The sequence below is a fragment of the Trichosurus vulpecula genome, chromosome 3, assembly GCF_011100635.1.
Source record: "Trichosurus vulpecula isolate mTriVul1 chromosome 3, mTriVul1.pri, whole genome shotgun sequence".
Taxonomy (NCBI): Eukaryota; Metazoa; Chordata; class Mammalia; order Diprotodontia; family Phalangeridae; genus Trichosurus; species Trichosurus vulpecula.
The window spans coordinates 253,009,201-253,032,806 of record NC_050575.1 but is presented as its reverse complement, the minus strand read 5'-3'; the positions used below and the strand labels follow the sequence as shown (position 1 = coordinate 253,032,806).

Below are 23,606 nucleotides of genomic sequence, written 5' to 3'. Positions count from 1 at the left end.
AAGATATTTATAAAGGCAATATGGTCTCCATTCATTGTTCTTGTGACAAATTTTAAAAAGTAGTGTTGTGTAGTAGAAAAAACTCTGAACTTTTAGTCTTGAAACCAGGGTTCAAATCTTGGTTCTGATAGTTAATGACTATATGACTATGCGTACATTTCTTGACTTTCTCAGCCTCAGTTTTCTCATTTGTAAAATTGTATCTACTAATGCTTGTAGTATCTAGGATGGTTTTCCTTTGTCAACCTTAAAATGCTGTAGTGATGTCAGCTGTTAGGAATCATAATATTTTAGAACTGGAAATCATTTAGTCTAATACCATATCGATGTAGAAACTGAGGTCCGGATAACAAAAGCAAGTTCCCCAGAGTCACACTAATTTTAAGTTGCCATCAGCCTTTAAATCCTAGGGTTGTTTTTTTTTTTTTTTGACACTGTGTCCAAGGTAAGTTACACTTTGCTCTCTATGTTACATTCCAGACATGCTCCACTGCTATTCCACATGCATCTGTAATTTGTCCTACTGTGTCTATGTGTTTTCTTTTCTAGTTACTTCTGTTCTCATTGAACAGTTTTCTTCTATTTCTCCCAATCAAACGTTTCTAGCAGAATTTCTTGCTTCCCTTTCCAATAAACTTTTTTGTTTTTGTGAAATTTTCCACTCAAGTGCCTCGAACTAAATCTTTCTATGCACCTAGTCAACAAGTTTATGAAATATAATGAAAACTACAAACTTATTTTCTGTTCCACTCAACTTCTGCTATGTGAGAGATGTGTAACATGGCTAAAAGAATAAAATTAAGTCTCTAATCTTCTTTGGGAATTATGCATGAGACTAAAAGCTATTTTTCAACTTAGCTTTTGTCAATACAACTAATCTGAGTTTTATGTTAAAAAAAGTTAAAGAATTTGAAAACTTCATGTGAAATTGTGAATTATAGTAGCAGAATTCCAGGTTACCACATAGCACTGCAGTCAGATATCAGAAGCACTGTGTAGTTGAATCGTCCTGATGAATTTGGCTGAAAATGTTATGATCAAGGAAAGATTTTAAAATGATTTGCCTTTAAGCATGTGGAGTTCTGAAAGCCTAGTAGAGTCAATTATTTTATTTGTAATTCTTAATGCAAATTAAAGTTATTAGAACATTTGGCTTACTAATAGACCTCCTTTAAGATGAATTGACATTTCAGTAGCATTTGAATTGTCATTAAGGATTTCTTGTTTTTAGACAATGTGTTGACCTATTTTCAGTCATTTCCATCTACAAATGTAATATATGTACATATATATATTACATGTATATGTATATATGCATAACAATATACATATATAGCATATATACACACTTGTGTATATATGTAGATATATCTATATATATGCACACGTGTATTTTTTTACTTGTACATAAGAATGTGAATATGTATGAAATCTGTAGATTATCAATTTTGTGGTTCATATTTTAGGGACACAAAGCATTTTTATGTTTTATATATACTGATTTTACATTTTCTTTTTATAGGTGCACATATTCAATTTCTGAATTTTTCTACTGAAGCTAATCATGACTATCTTGAAATTCAAAATGGACCTTTTCATACCAGTCCTATGATTGGCCAGTTTAGTGGAACTGATATCCCTTCAGCCTTGCTAAGCACAACACATGAAACACTCATCCATTTTTATAGTGATCATTCACAAAACAGGCAAGGATTTAAACTTGCTTATCAAGGTAAGAAATAATTAATTTGAATGCCTCCTCTCCTCATGTTCCAAATATTCATCCTTTTAGTTAATTACGAAATATTCTGTTTAAAAAGTTCTGTTAAGTTGTAGCAATAGAGAAGATCTACTGCTGTTCTTATGTCATGTAAACTTCGAAACATGCATATATACATAATATGTATGCCTATACGTATTCATTATCATAATCATCAAGTTTCGTGGCCTTTTTTGCTCCCTAGAGCCATTTCCTCCACAAATCCTTTTCATTGCTTCTGTTTCTCTCTGTGACCACAACCCCACATTTTGGGGCTCCTGGCATTTCTGGTTTTTGTTCTTCTGCTTTGGTTTCTGAAGACCATAAGTAAACTGTAGGGACTGAATTAAGACAAGCCAGAGCATAGAAGAGGGTCAAAGGATACTTCTATTAAATCTAAGTGTTAGTAATTTTTCTAAAAGCTAGGTTATGATCTTTTTAATACTAATGATGATGATGATGATGTGACATTTATCTAGTTCTTGGAGGCTTGCAAAGCACTTTGTGAAAATTTTCTCATCTGATCCTCATGATAACCTTATGAATTACATGCTTCTATTATTCTCATTTTAGAAACCAGGAAACTGAGTCAGGAAGTGTAAATATCTTGCCTGGCATAACAGACCTATTAAGATTTTGAAGTGGGAGCTGAAACCAGGTCCTCCTGATTCCAAGTAAAATACATTAAACACTGTGCCATTCTTTGTCTAAATTCATGTTAAAATACATTAAAATCATATTATAATAATCTTTACTGATTGAACATTTTTAAAAATTTTTCTGTTTGCATGTCTATGTATCTATTTTAAGGAACTACATCTGAAAGCTATAAGGAAAGTGTTCACTAATGTTGGCAGGCAGTGGGGGATGTAAATGTGATTTTTCCCATATATATATATATATATATGTATGTGTGTGTGTATATATATATATATATATATATATATATAGTTCTTTTCTAAAGTATTTTTAAATGGGCTGAAAGTGAAAATCTCAAATCTGGCATGAATTATATATAACTCAAAAAATTAAGTTTGATGGTGTAGTGCCTAGCAGGTGATAAATGCTTAATAAATTCTTGTATATCAATAGAATAACCTTAAAAATGGAGTAGTGAGGAATACAGTAGTTGAGCTCCTTATGGAGCTTAAAATTGCCTCTAAATTTTTGGACTTTGCTCTTCAAAATATTGATCTAAAAAAAGAGGAAAAAATAAAATTCATTGAAAATCTTTTTTGTATATATATGCAGACATATGTATGTGTGTGTATATATATATATATTAACTCATGTATAATGAGTTCAAAGTGGTTATAATTAAAAGTCAAAGTTCATATTTGTCAATACATAAACTTATAGGATGTCACAGATCTCAGACAGAACAGATTCCAGCTCTCCCTTCCCTAACTTTAATTGTCCAGCTATAACAGCTATAACAATTCAACTTTCTTAATATCTAAAATTGTTAATTGTGGAATGACAATAGTCCTTGTGTCCATGGAACATGAAGTTTCATAAAATTCTCTCCTCAGAGTAACACTGTGATGGAAATAGAACAAGGAAACTGAGCTTCAGATGTGTTCAGTTCAATTCAATTCAGTATGTATTTATTAAGCCCCTACTATATGGCAAGCATTGTGCTAATCACAGGGATGTAAAAAGAGGCAGAAGACATTCCTTGCCCTCAAAGAACTTATAATGTAATGGGGGAAACAACATGCAAACAAATATATACAAAGCAAGCTGTATACAGGATAAATAGGGAATAATTAACGGAGTGAATATACTAGCATTAAGAAGGGTTTGAGGAAGGCGTATTATAGGAAGTAGAATTTTAGTTGGGACTTAAAGAAACCCAGGCACACTAGTTGGAATGGAGAGGGGAGAGCATTTTAGGGCTGGGGGAGAGCCAGAGAAAATACCTGGAGCCACAGTGCTCTTGTTTGTGGAATAGCCAAAAGGCCAGTGTTACTCTATCAAAGAGTGTGTTGAGGAGTAAGATGTAAAAAGATTAGAAAGATAAGAGGGTTATGAATCACTTTGAATGCCAAACAGAGCATCTTGTATTTGCTCCTAGAGGCAATAGGAAGGCACTGGAGTTTATTGAGTAAGGAAGGTTGGAGGAAATGGGGTGGGGTGATGTGATCAGACCTCTGTTTTAGGAAAATCACTTTAGTGGTTGAATGGAGAATATATTGGAGTGAAGGAAGACTTGAGGCAGGCAAACCCACTAGTCGACTCTTGAAGTAAATAAGGGGTGCAGTGATGAAGGCCTATACTATAGTGAGTGGTGGCAGTGTCAGTGGAGAGAAGGGGGCTTATTACATAGATCTTGCAAAGGTGAAATTGATAGGCCTTGGCAGCAGCTTGGATATGGTGGATGAGAAGATGACTCCTAGGTTGGGAAGCAGGGGGACTGGGAAGATGGTGTTCTACACTATGGTAATAAGAAAGGTGGGTTGGGAGGGTTTAGGGGGAAAGATTATGAGTTCTTTTTTGGACATACTAAGTTTAAGATATCTACAGGACATCCAGTTTGAGATATCTGAAAGTTAGTTTGATATGTGAGATCAGAGGTCAAATAAGGAGATTGGGGCAGGAAAGGTAGATTGAGAATCTTCAACTTAAATATAAATGTTTATTAAATGCATGGGAGCTGATAAGATCATCAAGTAAAGTAGCATAGAGGGAGAAGAGAGGAGGTCCCAGGACAGAACCCTGAGGGACAGGTATAATTAGAGGGCACAGTCTAGAAAAGGATCCAGAGAAGGAGCTGTCAGATAGGTAGAAGGAAAACCATGAAGAAGTGGCACCCTGAAAAGCAAGAGAGAAGAGAGTATCAAGGAGGAGAGAGTGGTCAGTAGTGTCAAAGACATCAGAGAGGTGAAAGAGAATGAAGATTGAGGAAAGGCCATTGGATTTGGCAACTAAGCAGTCATTAGTAAGTTTGGAGAGACAATTTCAGTGAAATGTTATGTGAATTATCTAAAGTCAGTAATCAAGACACTAAAGTGTCAGAGCCCAGATTTTCAAATTCAGATCTCCTGAGTCCAATTCCAGTACTCTTTCCTCTAAGTCACACTGATAAATTGCTTACAAACCATTTTAGTTATTTTAAAATTTTAATAGGACACATACATGCATACACACAATAATAACAAACAAAAACCTCTATTCAGTGCTATCTGAAATTAACAGAGCAAAAATCAAAGCTTTACTAAAAATGGCTATAGTTTATTTGTCATAAAATAAAGATGTCTTTAGCTCTGGTGAGAGAGAGTGATAATTTATAGATAGTTCCCATGTTCTTTTGGTGTCTACACAAGGTCAAGTGAAGTAAAGGGAGGTTTCCAGGATGTTGGTGAATCCCTTGTGGAAGATTTATGTGAGGACATGGAAAGAGTTAGACAGAATGAAAGGTCATTGATATATTGTGATTTCCATTGTTAGAGGGAGTACCCACATTAATGAGATCATGTAGCCATTAAAATCTGAAAGTACTTTTTTGCCATTGGATAAGAGTTTTTCAAAAATAGTTTCTAATAAGGTTTGACTATATTGTGATCAGCAGTGATGACAAGAAGTAAAGGGTTTATGTGAATAAAATGAATTTAAAGAAAAGAAATTTTAAACAAAATTTTAAAAAGATATATATGTCTATACACAAACATACAAATATGGATATATGTGCATATACACAAACACATATATATGGAGATACTTATCTCCATATATGTATGTGTGTTTGTATTCAGCAACTGTTTCTACTCATCTATGTTAAAGAAAATATTCCTACAATATATAGGGAAGTTTTGACAGACTTTCATCATTTTAGGCTATTTAATTTTTACTCACTTTTCACCACTTCTTGAAATTCTTTCCTTTGCAGAAGTGAGATATCTTACAACATGAAATTGCTTTCATCAAGATTATGATAAAAAAATGTCAATGGGACAGGACATGTCACTGGCAATAGCTGGTATATATGACAAATATTCTAACTAAAAGATGCATAATATTTTGACCAAATCAGTGCTAGAAAGAAGATATTTCACTTACATTATATATCCTTTTGGTAAAATGCATATTGAATCATTAAGTATATATAATATTTAAAAAGTCAGTTAATAATCACACCTCTTTTAAAATTATTATTAAAGTTTAATTTCTGAGTTTGAATTATCACACAGCCGGAATGATCGGCTAAGTGGAGTTCAGCAGTAACATTTGAGGCTTTTAGAATTTACGTGGGGGAAAAAAATTGAGATTATTATGATTCTATTTCTAAGGGATAGTATTTCAGTTCATTTTCCAGCCAAATCAGAGAATTGAAAAGAAACATACAAAGGAAAAAATGCAATTAGGATATTTAAAACTATGCTATAGCTGCTAAATTCACATTTTTACTACATTTTATTTAAAGAATAAATTTTCAGCAACAAAAAATATAGTTTTGCATTGGAGGAGATAGTATGAATTCCACCCATACATTTCCTGAACAGAACTGACGTTGGACTCTTAACAGTGGTAGAGTATCCATTACAGTTTAGCTTTTTTCTCGGTGAAATTACATGGAAAACAAAAAGAAAACAACAACAGTTTAACTCTTGGCTATTAAGCCAAAGTCATGTGAAAAGTTTGGGTGTAACCTAATGAAATAATTTAAAATAATGATTGATAGCTGTTTAACACAGTGCTGCCTGCACCAACACCCAGGAGGGCTGCTAGCACAGATTCTTTGATCTGCTTTTCTAAGGAAAGCAACTTTAAGGGGTTTACAATCTCACTTTAATTAAACATATATATCATTCACTTAGTTCAGGGCAAAAAAATCAGCATCCTGAACTTCAGAGAAAACAGAAACAGAAATTACAAGCAGAAATTATATAAACAGAGCAAATAACACAAATCAGCACAAAGAGCTTCTGTCTGTCCATAACAATACATACATAGTTACCAGAGAGAGAAGCAGCAGCAACATCTGGGTTATCAAAGCTGGGGAGCTCCTTATCAGCTACCCAGAGTCTCATCTGGCCAACTCACAGGAATACTCTTCCAATGCATGAGCCCCCAAAGCAAAATGCTAACCTTAGAATATATATACACTTCTTTAGGGGCAGAGGGCATCACAACCATGTGACTCAAACTCATGTGACTTAGGCTTTCTTGTGACTTAAGCAGGTCATCAAAGACTTGATTCAAAGACACTTGATTGAAACAAAGGCAAGTCTCAGTCAAAGGCACTTAATTACCTCAGTGCTGAGAACTAGAACTCTAAAAGTAAAAAGAGCAAAACAAAAAGTCCCCCTTTGCTTGTCATTACAAGCTGAAAACAATTAAAGTAGTCAAATAAAACCACTTCTTTTTTAAACCATTCTTTCTGAGATCTTATTTTTTAGCATTCAGATTATATTGTTGTTGTCAGCTGTTGCTGACTTGTCCATTGTCACAAAAATAGTATGTGTCAGATACAAGATCTGAATCCTGATCCCTCACTCCAGAATCAATTCTCTACAATGACTCTCACTCACAATCACTGATTAAAACTCCTTTAATCTAATATCTCTCTTCCTGTCAAGCAAACCCATTTCCTTCTGATCAGTTTTCCTTGAAGATGAGCAACTATTTATTTTATAACACTACATATTCCAGGAAACTAGCATTTTACCATTTCCTCAAGTCCTATTTTTAGTCATTAATCATTTTATCCATCCTTCTTGACTTCTCCGTGTCATTTTCTCTACATCCATGCACACACACACTCATACACACACACACACACACACACACACACACACGCACACACACATGTCCTAGTACTGGAATATAACTGTGGCCAGTACTTAATCTGAGCACTATGATATGATTATTTCCTGTAGGAGCTCTGAATAGTCATTTCGTGTTTGACCAGTTGTTCATTCCCAAATTTACTAACATCCACTGAGGGCTGTTGCATTTTATACTTTTTACTAGCAAATAACTTTAATTTTTTAATTTTTATTTTTGGAACTGCTTTAATTTTCTGTATTATAGCAATTTTTATTTGACAAACCAATAAACAAGTTCATCATACTATCATCCAAATTACTGGACATAATATTAAATAATTGAACAGCAAATATAAACCTCTGGGGCACCACTGCTACTTTAGCACTGATTAGTAGCCTTTCAAAAGATTCTTCCCAGTTCAGTGCCCAGCTATCATTTTCTTGTGAATTTAATATTTTATTGCAAAAATACAAGGGCAAATTTCCATGTGTGTGACATAGTTACACATTTAAGATGTTTTTTTTAACCTTATATAACACCCATCCTTCCTTTTCATACTTCTGTTGCCAGATGAATTTCATTATTTTATTTATGTTGCCTATTTTCCAGGTAAGGTTGTTAATGCTGCTTTTACAATTGAATCTGGAAAAAAAGGTTAATCTAGTTTGGCATCATGTAGAGACAAGAGATTTTGTTGGTTGATAGATTATTTTGATAATTGGGTAATCTTAACCTAACTTTAAGTAATTTAAGTTGCTGTTCTCTGCTTGACTAACAATATTAATTATTTCCATTCTAAGCAATTAGTTTAGCATAACATTAATGTGTAAGTGCATGTATAAGAAGGTAAAGCACGTGATAATTAATTTAAGGTGTTCCACTTTGTTGTACAATGTCATAACTGCCTGAAGTATACATTTTCAGGTTTAGATAGTTTATCAGTGTTTGCCATTTATGCAGTTTGTGAATTGGCAAAGTGACACCACTGCACTGATTTGTAGGTCACATCAAAATTTATAAGCCCTACTTGTGATTTATAAGTTAAGGATCTAATTAATAAGTCATGAAAAGATCCATAAATCACAAAAAGAATTCTTGTCATTCAGCTGATATATATGCTGTATACCTGCTACTTAAATACCTGTCATTTATTTATAAGTCTATGTAAAGGTCAAAAATGTTACCAGTGGATGTGGCTGTCATGACATAAAAGTTCTAGAATAAAACTTGTGCAAATGAAAAATATGGTACTTGGGTTAACAAAAATTAAGTTAGATCACATTCTAAAGCAAACAGCAACGATAGCAACAACCGGAAAGCAGATATGTTTGCACAGAAGACATTTTCATCTAATTGGTTGTTAATGGAAAATATATGATTTACAAAGAGGACCATTTTCATTCACATTCCATACTGTTTTTAAAACCCTTCATATTACCCTACTTATTGGTAAATTACACCTCTTAACGCAGCGTGATATCATAAAGGGAATGGTGGATTTGGACTTAGGTAGGAAGACCTGGGTTCAAATTCTCCTGCCAATGCATTTATAGATTGTGTGACCATAAATGAATTGTTTAACCTTTTGAGTTCTAGTTTTCTCAACTATAAAATGAGAATACAGTACTGCTAGTGAGAGTCACCATGGCATAGTGGATAGAGAGCTAGCTTGGTGTTAGGAAGATCTGGGAGGAAGTTACTCTTCTGATACACTATTTATTGTGTGACCTTGGACAAATCACTTAATCTCTCAATGTCCCAGGCTCTTAAGATTTTGATGCTGATGTGAGTAGAAGAGGGCATTCTCACATTTGGGGTTCGCTACAAAGTCGTAGGTCCAAAATGTAGTAAGGTTATGTAAAATATTTTGCAAACTTTAAACAGCGACAGCAGCAATAGCAACAGCACTTCTATAGCACTTTGGGGTTTACAGTTTGTTGTTATTCAGACATTTAAGTCGTGTCTGACTCTTTCTGATCCCATTTTTGAGGGTTTTCTTGGCAGAGATACTAGAGTGGTTTGCCATGTTCTTCTCCAACTTATTTTGCAGATGAGAAAACTGAGGCAAACAGGATTAAGTGACACATAGCTAGTAAGTATCTGAGGTCAGATTTGAACTCATGAAGATGAATCTTCCTGATTCCAAGCCCCGTGCTCTATCCATTGTGCTATCTAGCTGCCCCTTGGGTTTGCAAAGCATTTTACAAATATTACCTGATTATTTCCTCCCAATAAACCGGAGAGGTTGGTGCTATTATTATCCCTGTTGTACATATTAGGAAACTGAGGTAGGTAGAGGTGAAATGACTTGTCCAGAGTCACAGAATTAGATAGTATATGAAGCCAAATTTGAACTCAGGTCTTCTGGACTCCAGGCCCATTACTTTATCTACTGTGCCACCTAGATGGCTTATTAAATATGATTTTTTTGTGGTAACATGAGTTTTGGGGGACATTATTGCTCGTATGGCTTGCTTATTTATTTATTTTTAAGGTTCAGGACTTATGATTTCATTTGTGTTGGGATGTCAAGGGATAGAAATTCTCCCTACTGAATCAAACTGATAACTTGTCTATAATTCACAGTCATAGAGTTACCTGGTGCACTGAGAAGTTAAGTGTCTTGTACGTAATCGCACAGCTAGAATGTGGTAAGACTACTCATATATATAAGTCAGGGCTTGAACTCAAGTGTTACCAGCTTCAGAGCTGCTATGCTGCCTCCGTATTTGTTATTAGAATTTTTACAACTCTTAACAAAATTGGAGTACTGAGCATTCAGGTGACTTTCTATCCTTTCCACTATATCTTAAATTATGTACCATTATAAAATAACAATTTCAAGATAGTAAAAAAGAAAATTCAAAGTCTTTTAAAGATGAAAAATTTCAATTGTTCTGTTTTCAAAAGTCTCTGGCTTTTTCTCTTTTGCCTTGCACAATGGTTTCTATTGTACCGATCAATATATTCTAGGTGATATTTAACTTTATTAATCTATCATTATTGTTATCGAAATGCAAAATTAGCTTGAGGCTCAGGTATTGCAGAGCTTGTTATCGTGGTAAGCAATTAAGCATGAGTTATGTTTCTCCATGTTCCCTGGGACGATTTTGGTTTCAGTCAAAAAGTTAAGTCAAGGTCACCACTAGACCCACTTGACCAGTCCTTGAAGATACAAATATAACAGTCAAACAAAAGATGTTTGTTTTTTGTAATAGTACCCTATCTACTCTGTAAATATGCATTGAGGCATTCTAAGGTTGTGGTTGTGGTTTATCCTTTGTTCTCAAAGAGGACATGACATCAGGGAGGTAATGATATGACTTGCAATTGACTTTGATTTGAGTGAGGGGGAGGGCTGAGCAAAGTCACTAGCCTCATTTTCTCCTCCAGAGCCATCTGGGTCCAGTGGCCAGATATCAATTAAGACCACTGAAGATGGCCCAGGATGCAGTGGGAGACCTTGGCCTTTTTAAACTAAGGTCGTTTCAGGTGTTTACTTTGAGTGAGGCAATGCCCATTCAGTGAATAGGCCTCTTTAAGAAATGAGTCAAGGGATAGCCCCTTTAATAAAAAAAAAATCAACCCTGAGGGTCTTCCCCTCCCATCTTAAGGTAGAATTCTGCCAAAGGGAGGAAGAGAAGAAGAAAAGGGCTGTAGCCATAAACTTTTCTTCTGTGAATAAGACTATCCATCTCGTCAGCTAGTAAGCATTTATTAAGCACCTACTATGTGCCAGATACTGTGCTAAACAGAGGAGATACAAAGAAAGGCAAACAAACAAACATAGTCCCTGATCTCAAGGAGCTCAAAACATGTAAACAGCTATATGCATAAAAAACTACATGCACATATAAAGGCTATTCCCAAAAGTTTTCATGGAATTTTAAGCTTTCATAGTTTTAATTGCATAAATTTGTAATAAGACTTTTGAGATACCCTGTATATAGTGTATAAAGGGAAAGTGATTTCAGAGGGGAGGCACTAGCAGTGGAGGAGGGAGTGGAAAAGGTTTTTTGCTGAAGATGGGCTTTAAGTTGAGTCTTGATGGAAGTTAGGAAAGAGAGCACTGCAGGCATGGGGAAAGGCAGTGAAAAGGAATAGTCATGGAAGGTGGAGGATTGTGTGTAATGATCATCAAGAAAACTAATGTCACTGAGTCAAAGAGTACATGAAAGAGAGTAAGTATGAAAAAATACCAGAAGAATAGAAAGGGAACAGGTTGTCAAGGGTTTTAAAAGTCAAACAGATAATTTTTACATTTGATCATGGAGGCAATTGGAGTTTATTGAGATGAAGTAGAGAGAGAATTTAGGTGAATAGACCAATCTTCAGGTGAGAAGTTATGAGGGATTACACTAGCATGGCAGCTATGTGAGTGAAGAGAAAGTCTGGGATATATACATATATACATATATATATATATATGTATATATACATATATACATATATATGTATATATATACATATATATATGTGTGTGTGTGTGTGTGTGTGTGTGTGTGTGTGTATAAGTGATGTCAACAGATTGGTTATGTGGCATTAGTACAAGTGAGACTTTATTGATGTCTCTAAGGTTTTTAACTTGGACTAGAAAGATTGTAATGCCCACAACAGTAATAGGGAAGATGGAACAAGGGGAGGATTTGGGGGAAAGCTAATGAATTCTGGTTTTAGTTATGGTCAATTTGTGATATTTATGGACATTATAAATGATGTTTTTGTGATGTCCAGTGGACAGTTGTGATGCAAGACTGGAGATCAAAAGAGAGGGTAGGGCTGGATAAATAAATTTGAGAATCATCCACACATAATGATAATTTAAAACCCATAGGACCCAATAAGGTCACCAAATAGTATAGTATAGAGGACAGGGTAAATAAGAAAGACCCAGGACAGACTCTTAGAAACACCCATTGTTAGTGGTCATGACCTGGAGGAAGATACAATAAAGGAGACTGATGAGTGGTCAGAGAGGTAGGAGGAGAACCAGGAGAGAACTATATTATAAAAACTAATAGAGGAGTATACAGAAGAAGAGAATGATCAACAAAGTCAGAGATTGAAAAAAGATCAATAACATCTTTGATAAAAGACCTTTGATAAAAGGCCATTTGACTTGGCAATTAATAAATCACTGATAACTTTGGAAAGAGCAGTTTCATTTGAATGATAAAAACAGAAGCCTACTGCAGAGGTTTCTGAAGAAAGTAAGAGAGAAATGGAGACATCAATTGTAGATTTCTTAAGGAGTTTAGCCATGAAACGAGGAGATATCTATAATAATAGTTTGTGGAGGACAGTTTGTAGGCAGTAGGGGAGCGTCCAGTAGATAGAGAGTGACTGAAGACTAGTGAGAAAATGGGGATGACAGTGGGAGAAAGTGTTGGAGAAGATGAGATGGAATGTAATTAATGGGATACAATAGATTGTCTTGGCAAGTAGACGGAAGACCTCTTCATGTGATACAGGAGGAAGACATAGTGGTAGAAGGCATCTGAGTAATGTGAGAAAAGGAAGAGTGAAAAAGAGGGAGTTTTGGCAATTAGTTTCAATTTTTTAGGCGATGTATGAGTCAAGGTCTTCAACTGAGAGGATGAGGACAGTGAGGAGGGTACTAGGGAAAGGCTGAAAAGGACAAAAAATTTAGAACAGTTGCTATCATGACTAGTATAGTGAATTAATTAAGGAAATGTACAAGGATTGTCCTACTGAAGTGAGAACGCATTTGATATTATGTAACACAAATTTGTATCACACCTAGTCTGAATGGTTTTGTGATTTTTTTCCTGTTACCTTTGGTAGTACGTGAGTAAGAATAAAGATATTGGATGATAGTAGTGATCTAGCATTGGTACTTGGCAAGGTATGAGTCATGATAACTAAGGGAGTAAAGTATTTGAGTGTAGAGGGTATCTATATAATTTAAATGTTCTTTTGAATATGAAATGATTTTATGTTCAACAGATTTCAAACTCGCTCTTTATGTTGATGAGATGACTAGATTGTTTCTCTTTGATTGGTTTATATTCCAGAAGTTCTTTCCTTCAAGAAAGGACAGCTCCTTCAAGAAAATTGATGTTTCCTTCTTTTGGATTTACCTCTTCTGTATTTTAGGCATATATTAAACCACAGTGCACTATAACATGTGGTCTTTAGAATATTTATTTACTAAAAGCACTTGGTAATTGCTGCCTTTAAGGGCTTCCTTTTTTCTAGCTTAGTTTAGACTTACAACATATCTTTCACAGTTTTTTATATATATACATATATATATGTGTGTGTGTGTATACATGTATATATAATATAGACACATAAATTATGCATATATATATATACATATATATATGTATATATGAAAAATTGTGTGAAATTTAGTAGTAAATCAAGACTTTGAGCAAGGCATTAATAAAACCTGGAAAGTGAATTATGACTTTGTGTCAAAATTTGGGGGGTAATATTGACAGTAATGATCGAATCACTCCATTAAATAAGCAATTTGTAACCAAGGCTTGAAAATTATAGAATTGATATTTATATTGAATTAATTTAGTACCATGTCATATTGTCAAAGAGTGTATTACATTCTCATGATTTAGGCTTTCTGTAGATGGTCAAAATATTTAGCTGTAACATTATGCTCCACTTTGGGAGGGCGCATATACACAGAGCGAGAATTAAAAATTTCCCCTAACTTTTGACATAATATGTGTATAGATAACAGCCTCATTCATCACTTTGACTTTAACATGAGACATGATGTCACCATATAGTTTCATCAGTTTTCAGAATATTTGATTTATCTGAGAAACCCAGTGCCATATTTACATGTACCATTTAGAAATAAAAATGCCTCTTGCTTTTTGATTTTAGAAAACAAATTTAAACATTAACTTATTTTTACTAATTTTCAGTGAAAATTTCATTATCCGAGGTTTATTTTATATTTTATAAAATATCTACAGTCTCTCTAATGTTGTGCAGTTTCACTGCTTATTAGGTCATCTACCAAAGAGAAGGAAAGGTAATGAAATGGAAGAGCAATGAATGGAAAGGAAGAAAAAGGAGTTAAGAGACTGAGGGAGGAAAATAGCTTTACATTTTAATAGATCACTTAGGATTTTTTATCAGCACAATCTTAACGCATGACATCATGACTGGCATTAGTATAGTACTCAAAAGTCTTCAAGGCACTTTAGAAGCATTAGCTTATTTGAGCCTCTCGATAACCACATAGTTAGGCTCTATAAGTATTATTATTCCATTTTACAGATGAAATGATGTTGGCACAGAGGAAATCAGATTCAAAAGTGACTTTCCTAAGATCACTCAAGTAATAAGTGCTTGGACCAGAATGTGAATACAGATCTCTTGATTCCATATCCAGTGTGATTTCATCTATGCCATACCTACCTCATGAATATGTTATATAACACAATTCAACATGACAGAAGGATAGAAAGAGACATATCTGAAAAAAATCAGTCATTATTTATAGGAGTTGAGCTCAGCATATAAAAATTTACAGATAAAAGATACTTAAGAAACTAGTTCAACCCTTTCTCTTTGTAGATGAGGAGGGAATTCTGAGAAAAGTCAACTGTTACTACGTATCAGCTCTAGTTGACTCCAACTTGTTTTAATTTTTAAAATTTATTTTATTCTTAACTTAAGAAATAAAACAAACATTGCCATAATATAGTAGAATAGAAAAAAGACGATTGCACACGAAATAGCAATTCTGTTATATACTACTTGCTATTCTTTTAAAATATATAATAAAGTTATCATGTAATTTTATGTTTTTTTTCCTTTTTTCTCTCCCCCTCCACCACGCCCTGGAGATTGCTACCATTAGACACAAATGTGCATGTAGATGTAAAATTATTCTATACATACTTACCTTTATCCATTCTTTCTCTGGATGCAGATAGTGTCATTCCTTCATAGGTCATCCTTTGTAGTTAATTTGGGTATTTATAATAGTCAAATCGACTTAGTAGATCAAACTTGTTCTTAAAACAATATTGCTATTTTTGTATACAATGTTCTCTTAGTTCTCATTTCACTCTTCATTATTTCATGCAAGTCTGTCCATGTTTCTCTAAAATCTTGGAGCTCACCATTTCTTATGTAGTACAGTAGTATTCCATCATGATCATATACCACAACTTGTTCAGCCATTCCCCAATTGATGGACATCTGTTCAATTTCTAGTTCTTTACCACAAGAAAGAGAGCTGCTCTAACTATTCTGAACATACAGGTTTTTTTTCTTTTTTTCCCTAATCATGTTTGGAAACAGACCTAGTAAAATTTAATTTTACTTTCCAGCATAAGGAATTGACAGTAATTCTTTAAACAAATCAAGGTACTATGAGATTTTAAACAGACTTGTTAAGTTTTGTACAGTTATATCATCTACCTCTTTTACACTTCAGACATACCATTGTTAAGTTAACTGATGTTTACAAAGACACTAGAAAATACATTTGGAATTGACAAAGAAAAATTATATCCAATTAGTAATATTGTAAGGACATAGTAGGAACTTAATAAATTTTTATTGTTTGATTCTCTATTATTCTGCAATTTTTGAATAATTAATAATGTTAACAAGAATCTGATATATTCCAGGATATCCTATTTTGGGATTGTGTCACATAATTTATTGTCCTGTTCTTTTAAAAGGTAGACCTTATTCTTAAAAGAAAATCTTAAAGAGAAAAACATTTGTAATTATAATTTATATTAGCCCTCTTCATTTTCTTCAAATTTAATGTATTGTTGTACTCAAACTACAGTGTTGCAGGAGGGCTGCTATGTAAAGTGATTGTGCTGTAGGAAGGCTGGGCCAGTTTGCTGCCTCTGAATGATAAAGAATATAATTAAAAGGAGTAGGCATGAATTTTGCTTTATGCCTTAGGACAAACTGGGTTTCCTAAAGAGTAAGCATTAGTGATTCTCTGTATTATGTCAAGGTAGCCCATGTGGAAGAAACCAGTTCAGAGGTTAAATTAAATGATAGTGGGAAAAGGAGAACTGTATGTGTGAGAGGTAGGGAAGAGGGGAGTGGGAAGTGAGGATGACAAGGGTAGGGCTTTAAGGAGTATTTCCTGTTTCAGAGTCCACCTGCTTGATTAGTATATCTAGTCTCAGATAGTCAACACAGAGAAATATATAATTTGTGAAGACCTAAAGGGAAGCCTCAAGCAAAGTCTCCACAGATCTATTATGGAAGATCTGTGTATAAGAATTTCATGTGATGAGATATATAGATGAGTTTTAATCTATGTTGTGGAAGGGGATACTCACATGGATGTGATCACATATGTACTAAATTAGAGGATTTATTAAACTTTGTGCAACTATGTGGTGCATTGGATGGTCCTGGAGTCAGGAAGACTAGAGCTTAAGTCTGGACTTAGACACTTACTGGCGATGTGATCATGGACAAGTCACTTTTAATATTGCCCCCCCCCAAACAGTGACCTCAGTTTGTCTCAGTTTCATCAACTGTAAGTTGTGAATAATAACAGCGTTATTATCTATTACTATTATTATGTATTACCTTACAGGATTGTTGCAGGGATTAAATAAGATAATATTTGTAAAGTACTTAGGATAGAGCTTGAGGTGTTAGATAGTAGGTGCTATGTAAATGCTTATTTCCTTCCCCTTTTCCTTCCCCCATTAAATTATATAGTTTTTAAGTGGACTGTGCTAAGTTTAGCCAATGAAACCCATCTTCTAAACTTTACAGAATAATAGAAATTTTAAGAACTTAGGTTCAGCAGACATAGTCTTCAAGATTTCAGGGTCACCCTCACACAATAAGGAAACAGAAGAGTAGAATATTTGAATAATAATATAAGTGTAAATGGTCTTATCTTTTGGTAACTATATAGTGTTTTACAGCATTAAATTAGCTATTTTGTGAAAGGTGAAGGCACCCTGAACTGAATTACAAGGCCCGAATCCAAGTGTAAATAGATAGAACTCCCCCATCTAACAAGGCATATTATCTCACCAAACATGATCTCAAAAGTCCATTTAGCAAAGTTGTAACACTAAAAAAAATGTTTTTTCTGTTGTTATTCCTGATCATGTGAATTTTATTTACATCAGTGTTCTATTTTAAAGACTTCAAATAAATAACACATTAAATTGTATTTTTAGGTCCTTAATTTTTTTTATTAGGGCTATAGTCGAACTTTTCAGAAGATTTTCCATTCATTAGATATACATGTATTCTTTAACTTTTTTTTACACTGGTCATGTTCTGGGCAGTCAAAAATAGAGTGATGCCAAAGGATATGAAGAGATAGGATTTTTCCCAAGAGGAAAGGTGAGGGTAGATATTGTAGAATCCCACAATATGGAATGGGTCATTAGAAGGGAGTGAGTTGTGTTTAGCTAATCTGGCCTATGTTTAGGAAGTCAGTGATTTTTCTCAATTAATTTATTATTTTTATTTACAAATTTCTGGCAATAAAACTGATTTATTTGGATATTTTTGGACATATTTTATCAGATACTTTTCTTTTTTTCAATACCTAAGACATAACTAGAAATGAGAACATCTTAAGGATGTAATATACCTTTCCATTTCTGGAGTTTCAAATACTTCTCTTTTTATTCTGGACCAGACCTGTGATTCAATTGTATAAGTAACTCTCAGTAAAGAAACTCCCTCTACTAATGCAGACCAGCACTTTGGCAACTTCTAGTTGCAGCAAGTTACCTGTGAAGTGATTTGCCCTAGGCAAATTGTGTGTCAGAGATGGGATTAGCACTCAGATATTCTTGACCAGGTGGGCTAGTCTTCCTGCCTCCTCTTTTTAGGAGCAGGGATGAAATCCCTAAAACAACATCCTGCATCTGTGGAAATTATATAACCTCCTGCCCGGCTAGATAGGTCTTCAATTGAAGGATTAGGAATTAATTGACTTTGTGTTCCTTCTGCTTTTTCTAGAACTTCTATAGGCCTTTTGTAACCAGAGGCACTCTTCCTGTCTGGAGAACAACCAATGCTAAGGAATTTCCCCAAGTGCTCAGAGATATCATGTGGTAGAATAACAAAACATACTGTAATTGGAGTCAAAAACATGTATTCGAGTCCTAGTTTTGCTGCTGATATTTGTGTGACTTTGGGCAAGGCATGTATAAAATGAGGGAAGGTGTTGAACTTAATGATCTCCATAACCTCTTTTACCTTTATGTGCACTGCCACTTTCTTAACTCTGTTTAATTGATATGATTAGTCTGTCTTCACTCTCAACTCCATGTGATTTAGGAATATTTTATTTATACAAATTGAAACAAAATTGTGCATATGTGTGGTTTTATTATAACAAACAGTAATGAAAAGTATAATTAGAGAGTCAAGAAGACCTAGGTTAGAATCATCCCTCTGAGACTTAATAGTGGTAGTATGGCTCTAGGCAAAACATTTAACCTTTTTAAGCCTCAGTTTTGTCATTTGTAAAATGGAAATAAACATACCTACAGTAACCACCTTCATATTGGGTTAACATTTAAAGTACTTGGCAAACTTTAAAGATCTATGTGTTATTAATTGTAGATGCAAATTTTTAAAAGTCATAATTACAAGTCAAAATCATTCAATTGGAAAATATTAACAACATGCAATTAGTACAATAGATATTTTTATCCACTTGAGTTTTCATATGCGAATGGTTATGACCCCTTGTGATGCCCTTGTGGAAGGTCATGGAAAAGTCACGCCAGAGGAAGACAGAGTCATGGTTTGCGTTCTGCATTATTGGAGAGAACGTCAATTGATGCACTCAGAGATCCATTTGAAGAGTTGAGAATATTGACAAACGTGGAATAAAGCCACTGAGAGACTATTTCTACTGTATTTTGATTTCTGTCTCCGTCTGCATATATAGTAGAGGCTTAGAGAACATATGCAAATATTACCATGTATTAAGATAAATTAACTGGAATAATTACTTTAAAATCATTTATTACAATCAAGTGTAAACAATTGTTAGGATTGCCATTTATAGCTCTAATAGGTACAGACTTTGTACAACATAGTTTGATTAAATTGTGAACATGTTACTGAGATGCTGTCACAATGAAGGCTTTGCTGAGCTCCTGGAATTGCCTTGAACATATCCAAGCACATCTGTTGTTTGTGGACTCTTATGTTTCTGGTTAGGCAGGGCTTGCTGACTCTCCCAAATGGAGTATATTTTTAGCCTTTCATTTTGGTTGGTTAGACATGTGCCTGAAATGTTTGATTAAAAGGAAGATGCTAATCTCATTTGGACTTCATGCTGAGAGTATAGTGGGAGCAGTCACTAGACAGAATAACATTCCATCTCATTAAAAGCAAAAAAAAAGAAATAAAAGAAGCTCTGAAAAGTCCTGGTGCCTTGCTGCAACTTTGCTTTTCATTAAGTCACCTCCAACAGTTCAAAATCCAAACAGTCCACATTCATTTTTTTTTTACATAAATGACAACCATCACTTGTTTTATTGTTGCCTCTTTTTTAAAGACAAAGAACTACTAATATTTGACCACATCAGTGAAATGACCTCTATTATTCATCGTATTTATACCTTGTTTATATGCATGTATGTTTGTGCTTTTGTATGCTTACTCTGCAATCCAACCTTGCAAATAAATTTTAAAAGCTTCATTACGAGAATTCATATAGATTTGTAGAATTAGTTTACCTTTTCCCATATGTGTAAGCTCACATTACAATCATCTTTATCTGTTCAGTCATGTCTGACTCTTTATGACCACGTTTGGGGTTTTCTTGGGAAAGATACTGGGGTGGTTTGCCATTTCCTTCTCCAGCTAATTTTACAGATGAGGAAATTGAGGCAAACAGGGTTAAGTGACTTGTCCAAGGTCACACAGCTAGTAAGCATTCGAGGGCAGATTTGAACTCAGGAGTTGAGTTTTCCTGAGTCTAGCCCAGCACTTTATCATTGCATTATCTAGCTGCTCCTCATCTTTACCTATACAGGTACATAAACACAACTTTATGTATAAACTTCCATGCTCATAGAATCAGGCCCACATAGATACAGAGAGTATTTCAACTTGTGTACAATTATTCTTCCCACTATTAACATAAAATCATACTCATGTATCTTTAGTCAGTATTTGAGAATCCTTGTTTGTTTCTCTGTCTCTCTGGGGGAATCTCTCCCAAGTGTGTGTACCAATACATAAGTCATAACTTGAAATTATGTCAGGTCAATGGGAGAAAAGAGAAGAGTAAGTATAGATTCTCCTTTTCTATGCCTAGACTAAATTATAGCCTTTATCAACCAATAAATAGTTATTAACTAAGTCTTAATGAAGAAAAATATCAGATTCAGTATTCTGGTATGACACATAAAGATACTAAAAACTAGGTTGTCTTTACAGAGCCACAGTGCCTCTCTTAGAATCACAAGTAATATGGACATACTTCCAAAAAGTCAGTGAATATTTCACTATTTTTGCCACGTCTCTTCTTTGCATAAAATTATTGGATCTTGGAATTACAAAGTTAAAAGGACTTTAAAAGACATCTAGTCCTCCCTACATTCCAAAATTTACTACACCTATAACATGCTGAACAAATTTCAACCAACCTCTCCTTGAAGACCTCAAATCATAGGGAAGCCAGTATCCTTCCTTGCTATTCCCCACTTTCCCATAAGGTAACTCATTCAATTCCTAGACAGTATTAATGATTAAAAAGTTTTCTTCACATTATACCAAAACCTATCTCCCCATAATTTCTACCCATTGGTTTTTTTTTGCCTTCTTAGGTTAAATACTGTGTGTTTAATCCTTTTCCTAAAAAAGAGAGCCTTGCCATAAGACTGCATTTCCTCTACCCCCCAGACTCCCACCAAGTAACCTTCTTTACCAGGATAAACATTTCCCTTCCTTAAATTAACCCCAGTATGACATGGTTTTCAATCACCTCACTGTCTTGGTTGCCCTCAACTGGATGTGCTGCAGATTGTCAATACTTTTTCTAAAATGTCGCAGTATCCCAAAATACAATCTCCCAAATGCATCTGACCCGGAAAGTCTACAGAACTACAACTCCATCGTGTAGCATACCATGTTTATATTAATGTAGTCTTTTTTCTATGAAATACAACTGATTGACATTGAGATTGCTGTATACTTAAAAGCCCAGATGTTTTTCTCATGGACTATCTCTCTCAAACCCTATACCTGTGAGATAATTTTTTTAGTCCAAGTTTTAAAGGCTTTATATTTAACCTGACTAAATTGTCACAACAGTATATTCAGTCCCTCATTCTAGCCCAGTGTGATCATGTTTGCATTCTAATTCTGCTATCCGGTAGGTTGGCCATCCACGCATATTTGTCCGTCCATCCACTTCATTGAAAATATTGAACAGAACAGGGCTAAGGAGGGTTCTGTGGGACATTCCACTGCTGGCTTCTTTCTGTGCTGACCCCAATCACTACATTTTGGGTCTAATGATTTAGCTAGTTTGAAATCCCCCAAACAGTTCTAACCTCCTATCCCTATCATTCCCTATTGTCCCCCAGGAGACTATCTGAAATTCTGTTATGCAGTGTCTGCACAGCTCCTTTAATCTACCTATTATTTTGGTAATTCAATTAAAAATAATAGCTTGACAGTACTGACCTTTACTGAGTATCACTCATATAACAGATTGCCCCAAAAGTTGCAATCATGAACTTCTTACAACTCATGATACAAAAGGAGAAAAAAAAACTATTTGTGAGTTTGTTGGGATGTGGAGCAGCCTGCATTTCCATCTATACTCTTTTCAAAACTGATGTGATCATTAACAGCAAGAAAAATCCAGAACCATGGGAAAATATGAATGCTAACAAGGCTCAAAAGCTTATTATAATTCACCAAAACTAGGAGCCTGTTGAAGAGCTATAGATGATCAGATGGTGGAGCACATGACAAGTCTATCTGTCCTTCAGAGGTGCATGCTGAATGTAGTGGAAACATTTGTGCTACAATTTTAGGATCTCTTTACATTTTGGGTCCTGAGTGAGAATTTCCATTTTGTCCTAAAAGTGGCAATCTCTGCACAATCCAAAAATAGAATTCTTGTATTTAGAAAAAAAAATAACCTAGCTAGTAATTATGTAGCACTTTAAAGTTTGCAAAGCACTTTACAAATATCTCATTTGAACCTCACAACAACCCTAGAAGCTAGATATTATTATTACCCCCATTTTAGACAGGAGGAAACTGAGCCACACAGAAGTGAAATGACTTGCCCAGGTTACACAGCTAGAGAGAATCTGAGGTTAAATTTGAGCTCAGGTCTTCCTGACTCCAGGTCAGGTGCCAGCTAAGTTACCTGAAGTGAGGTTTAATCTGGCATGACTTAAGAAGTAATGAAAATTATTTTGATTCCTTTTTAAATGAACTTAACCCTGATTCCTCAGTTTCCTCATGTATAAAATGAGCTGGAGAAAGAAATGGCAAACACTCCAGTAGCTCTGCCAAGAAAACCCAAATAGACTCACATAGAGTTGGATACAATTGAAACACTGAACAACAACATTGATTATTCTAGATGATTAAATGGATCTTTCACTGAGGCATTGATTAATGATTATACTCAGGCAGGGTATGCAGGAAGAAGTACAGGGGATTGATTCTCTGTAAGAAAGCAAAAGGTTCGCCTATCAGAGGTGAGTGGGTGAGCCGAGGAGGGGGAGGCCAACTTAGTGGAAATAATGCTGTTTGTACTGGAGAAAAAAGGCTCAAGTTAACGTGAGAACTGTCTTTAAGTATTTGAAGCATTTTCATCTGGCATACATTTTGGCCACATAATGACAAGACAGGACTTGTTGGAAAAGACCCTGATGTTGGGAATTATTTCAAGCCAAAAGAAAAGGTGATAGAGTATGGAATGGATAGACAGTGTCATGGAAGCAACAAACATGACCTTGGACAGACTTTGGGAGGTAGTGGAGGATAGAAGGCCATGGCATGCTATGGTCCGTGGGCTCATGAAGAGTTGGACATGACAACAGATGAACAACAACATCTAGCAGTTACTAGCTCT

At 34.7% G+C, this 23,606-nt stretch overlaps 1 protein-coding gene across 1 annotated transcript in view; it reads left to right on the top strand.

Annotated features, from left to right (window-relative positions):
* Positions 1-23,606, top strand: part of LOC118843733 (CUB and sushi domain-containing protein 1-like) — a 2,679,416-nt gene that overhangs the window by 2,356,146 nt on the left and 299,664 nt on the right. The window contains 1 exon segment of the mRNA XM_036751485.1: positions 1,523-1,732. Coding sequence (XP_036607380.1) covers positions 1,523-1,732 — 210 coding nt within the window.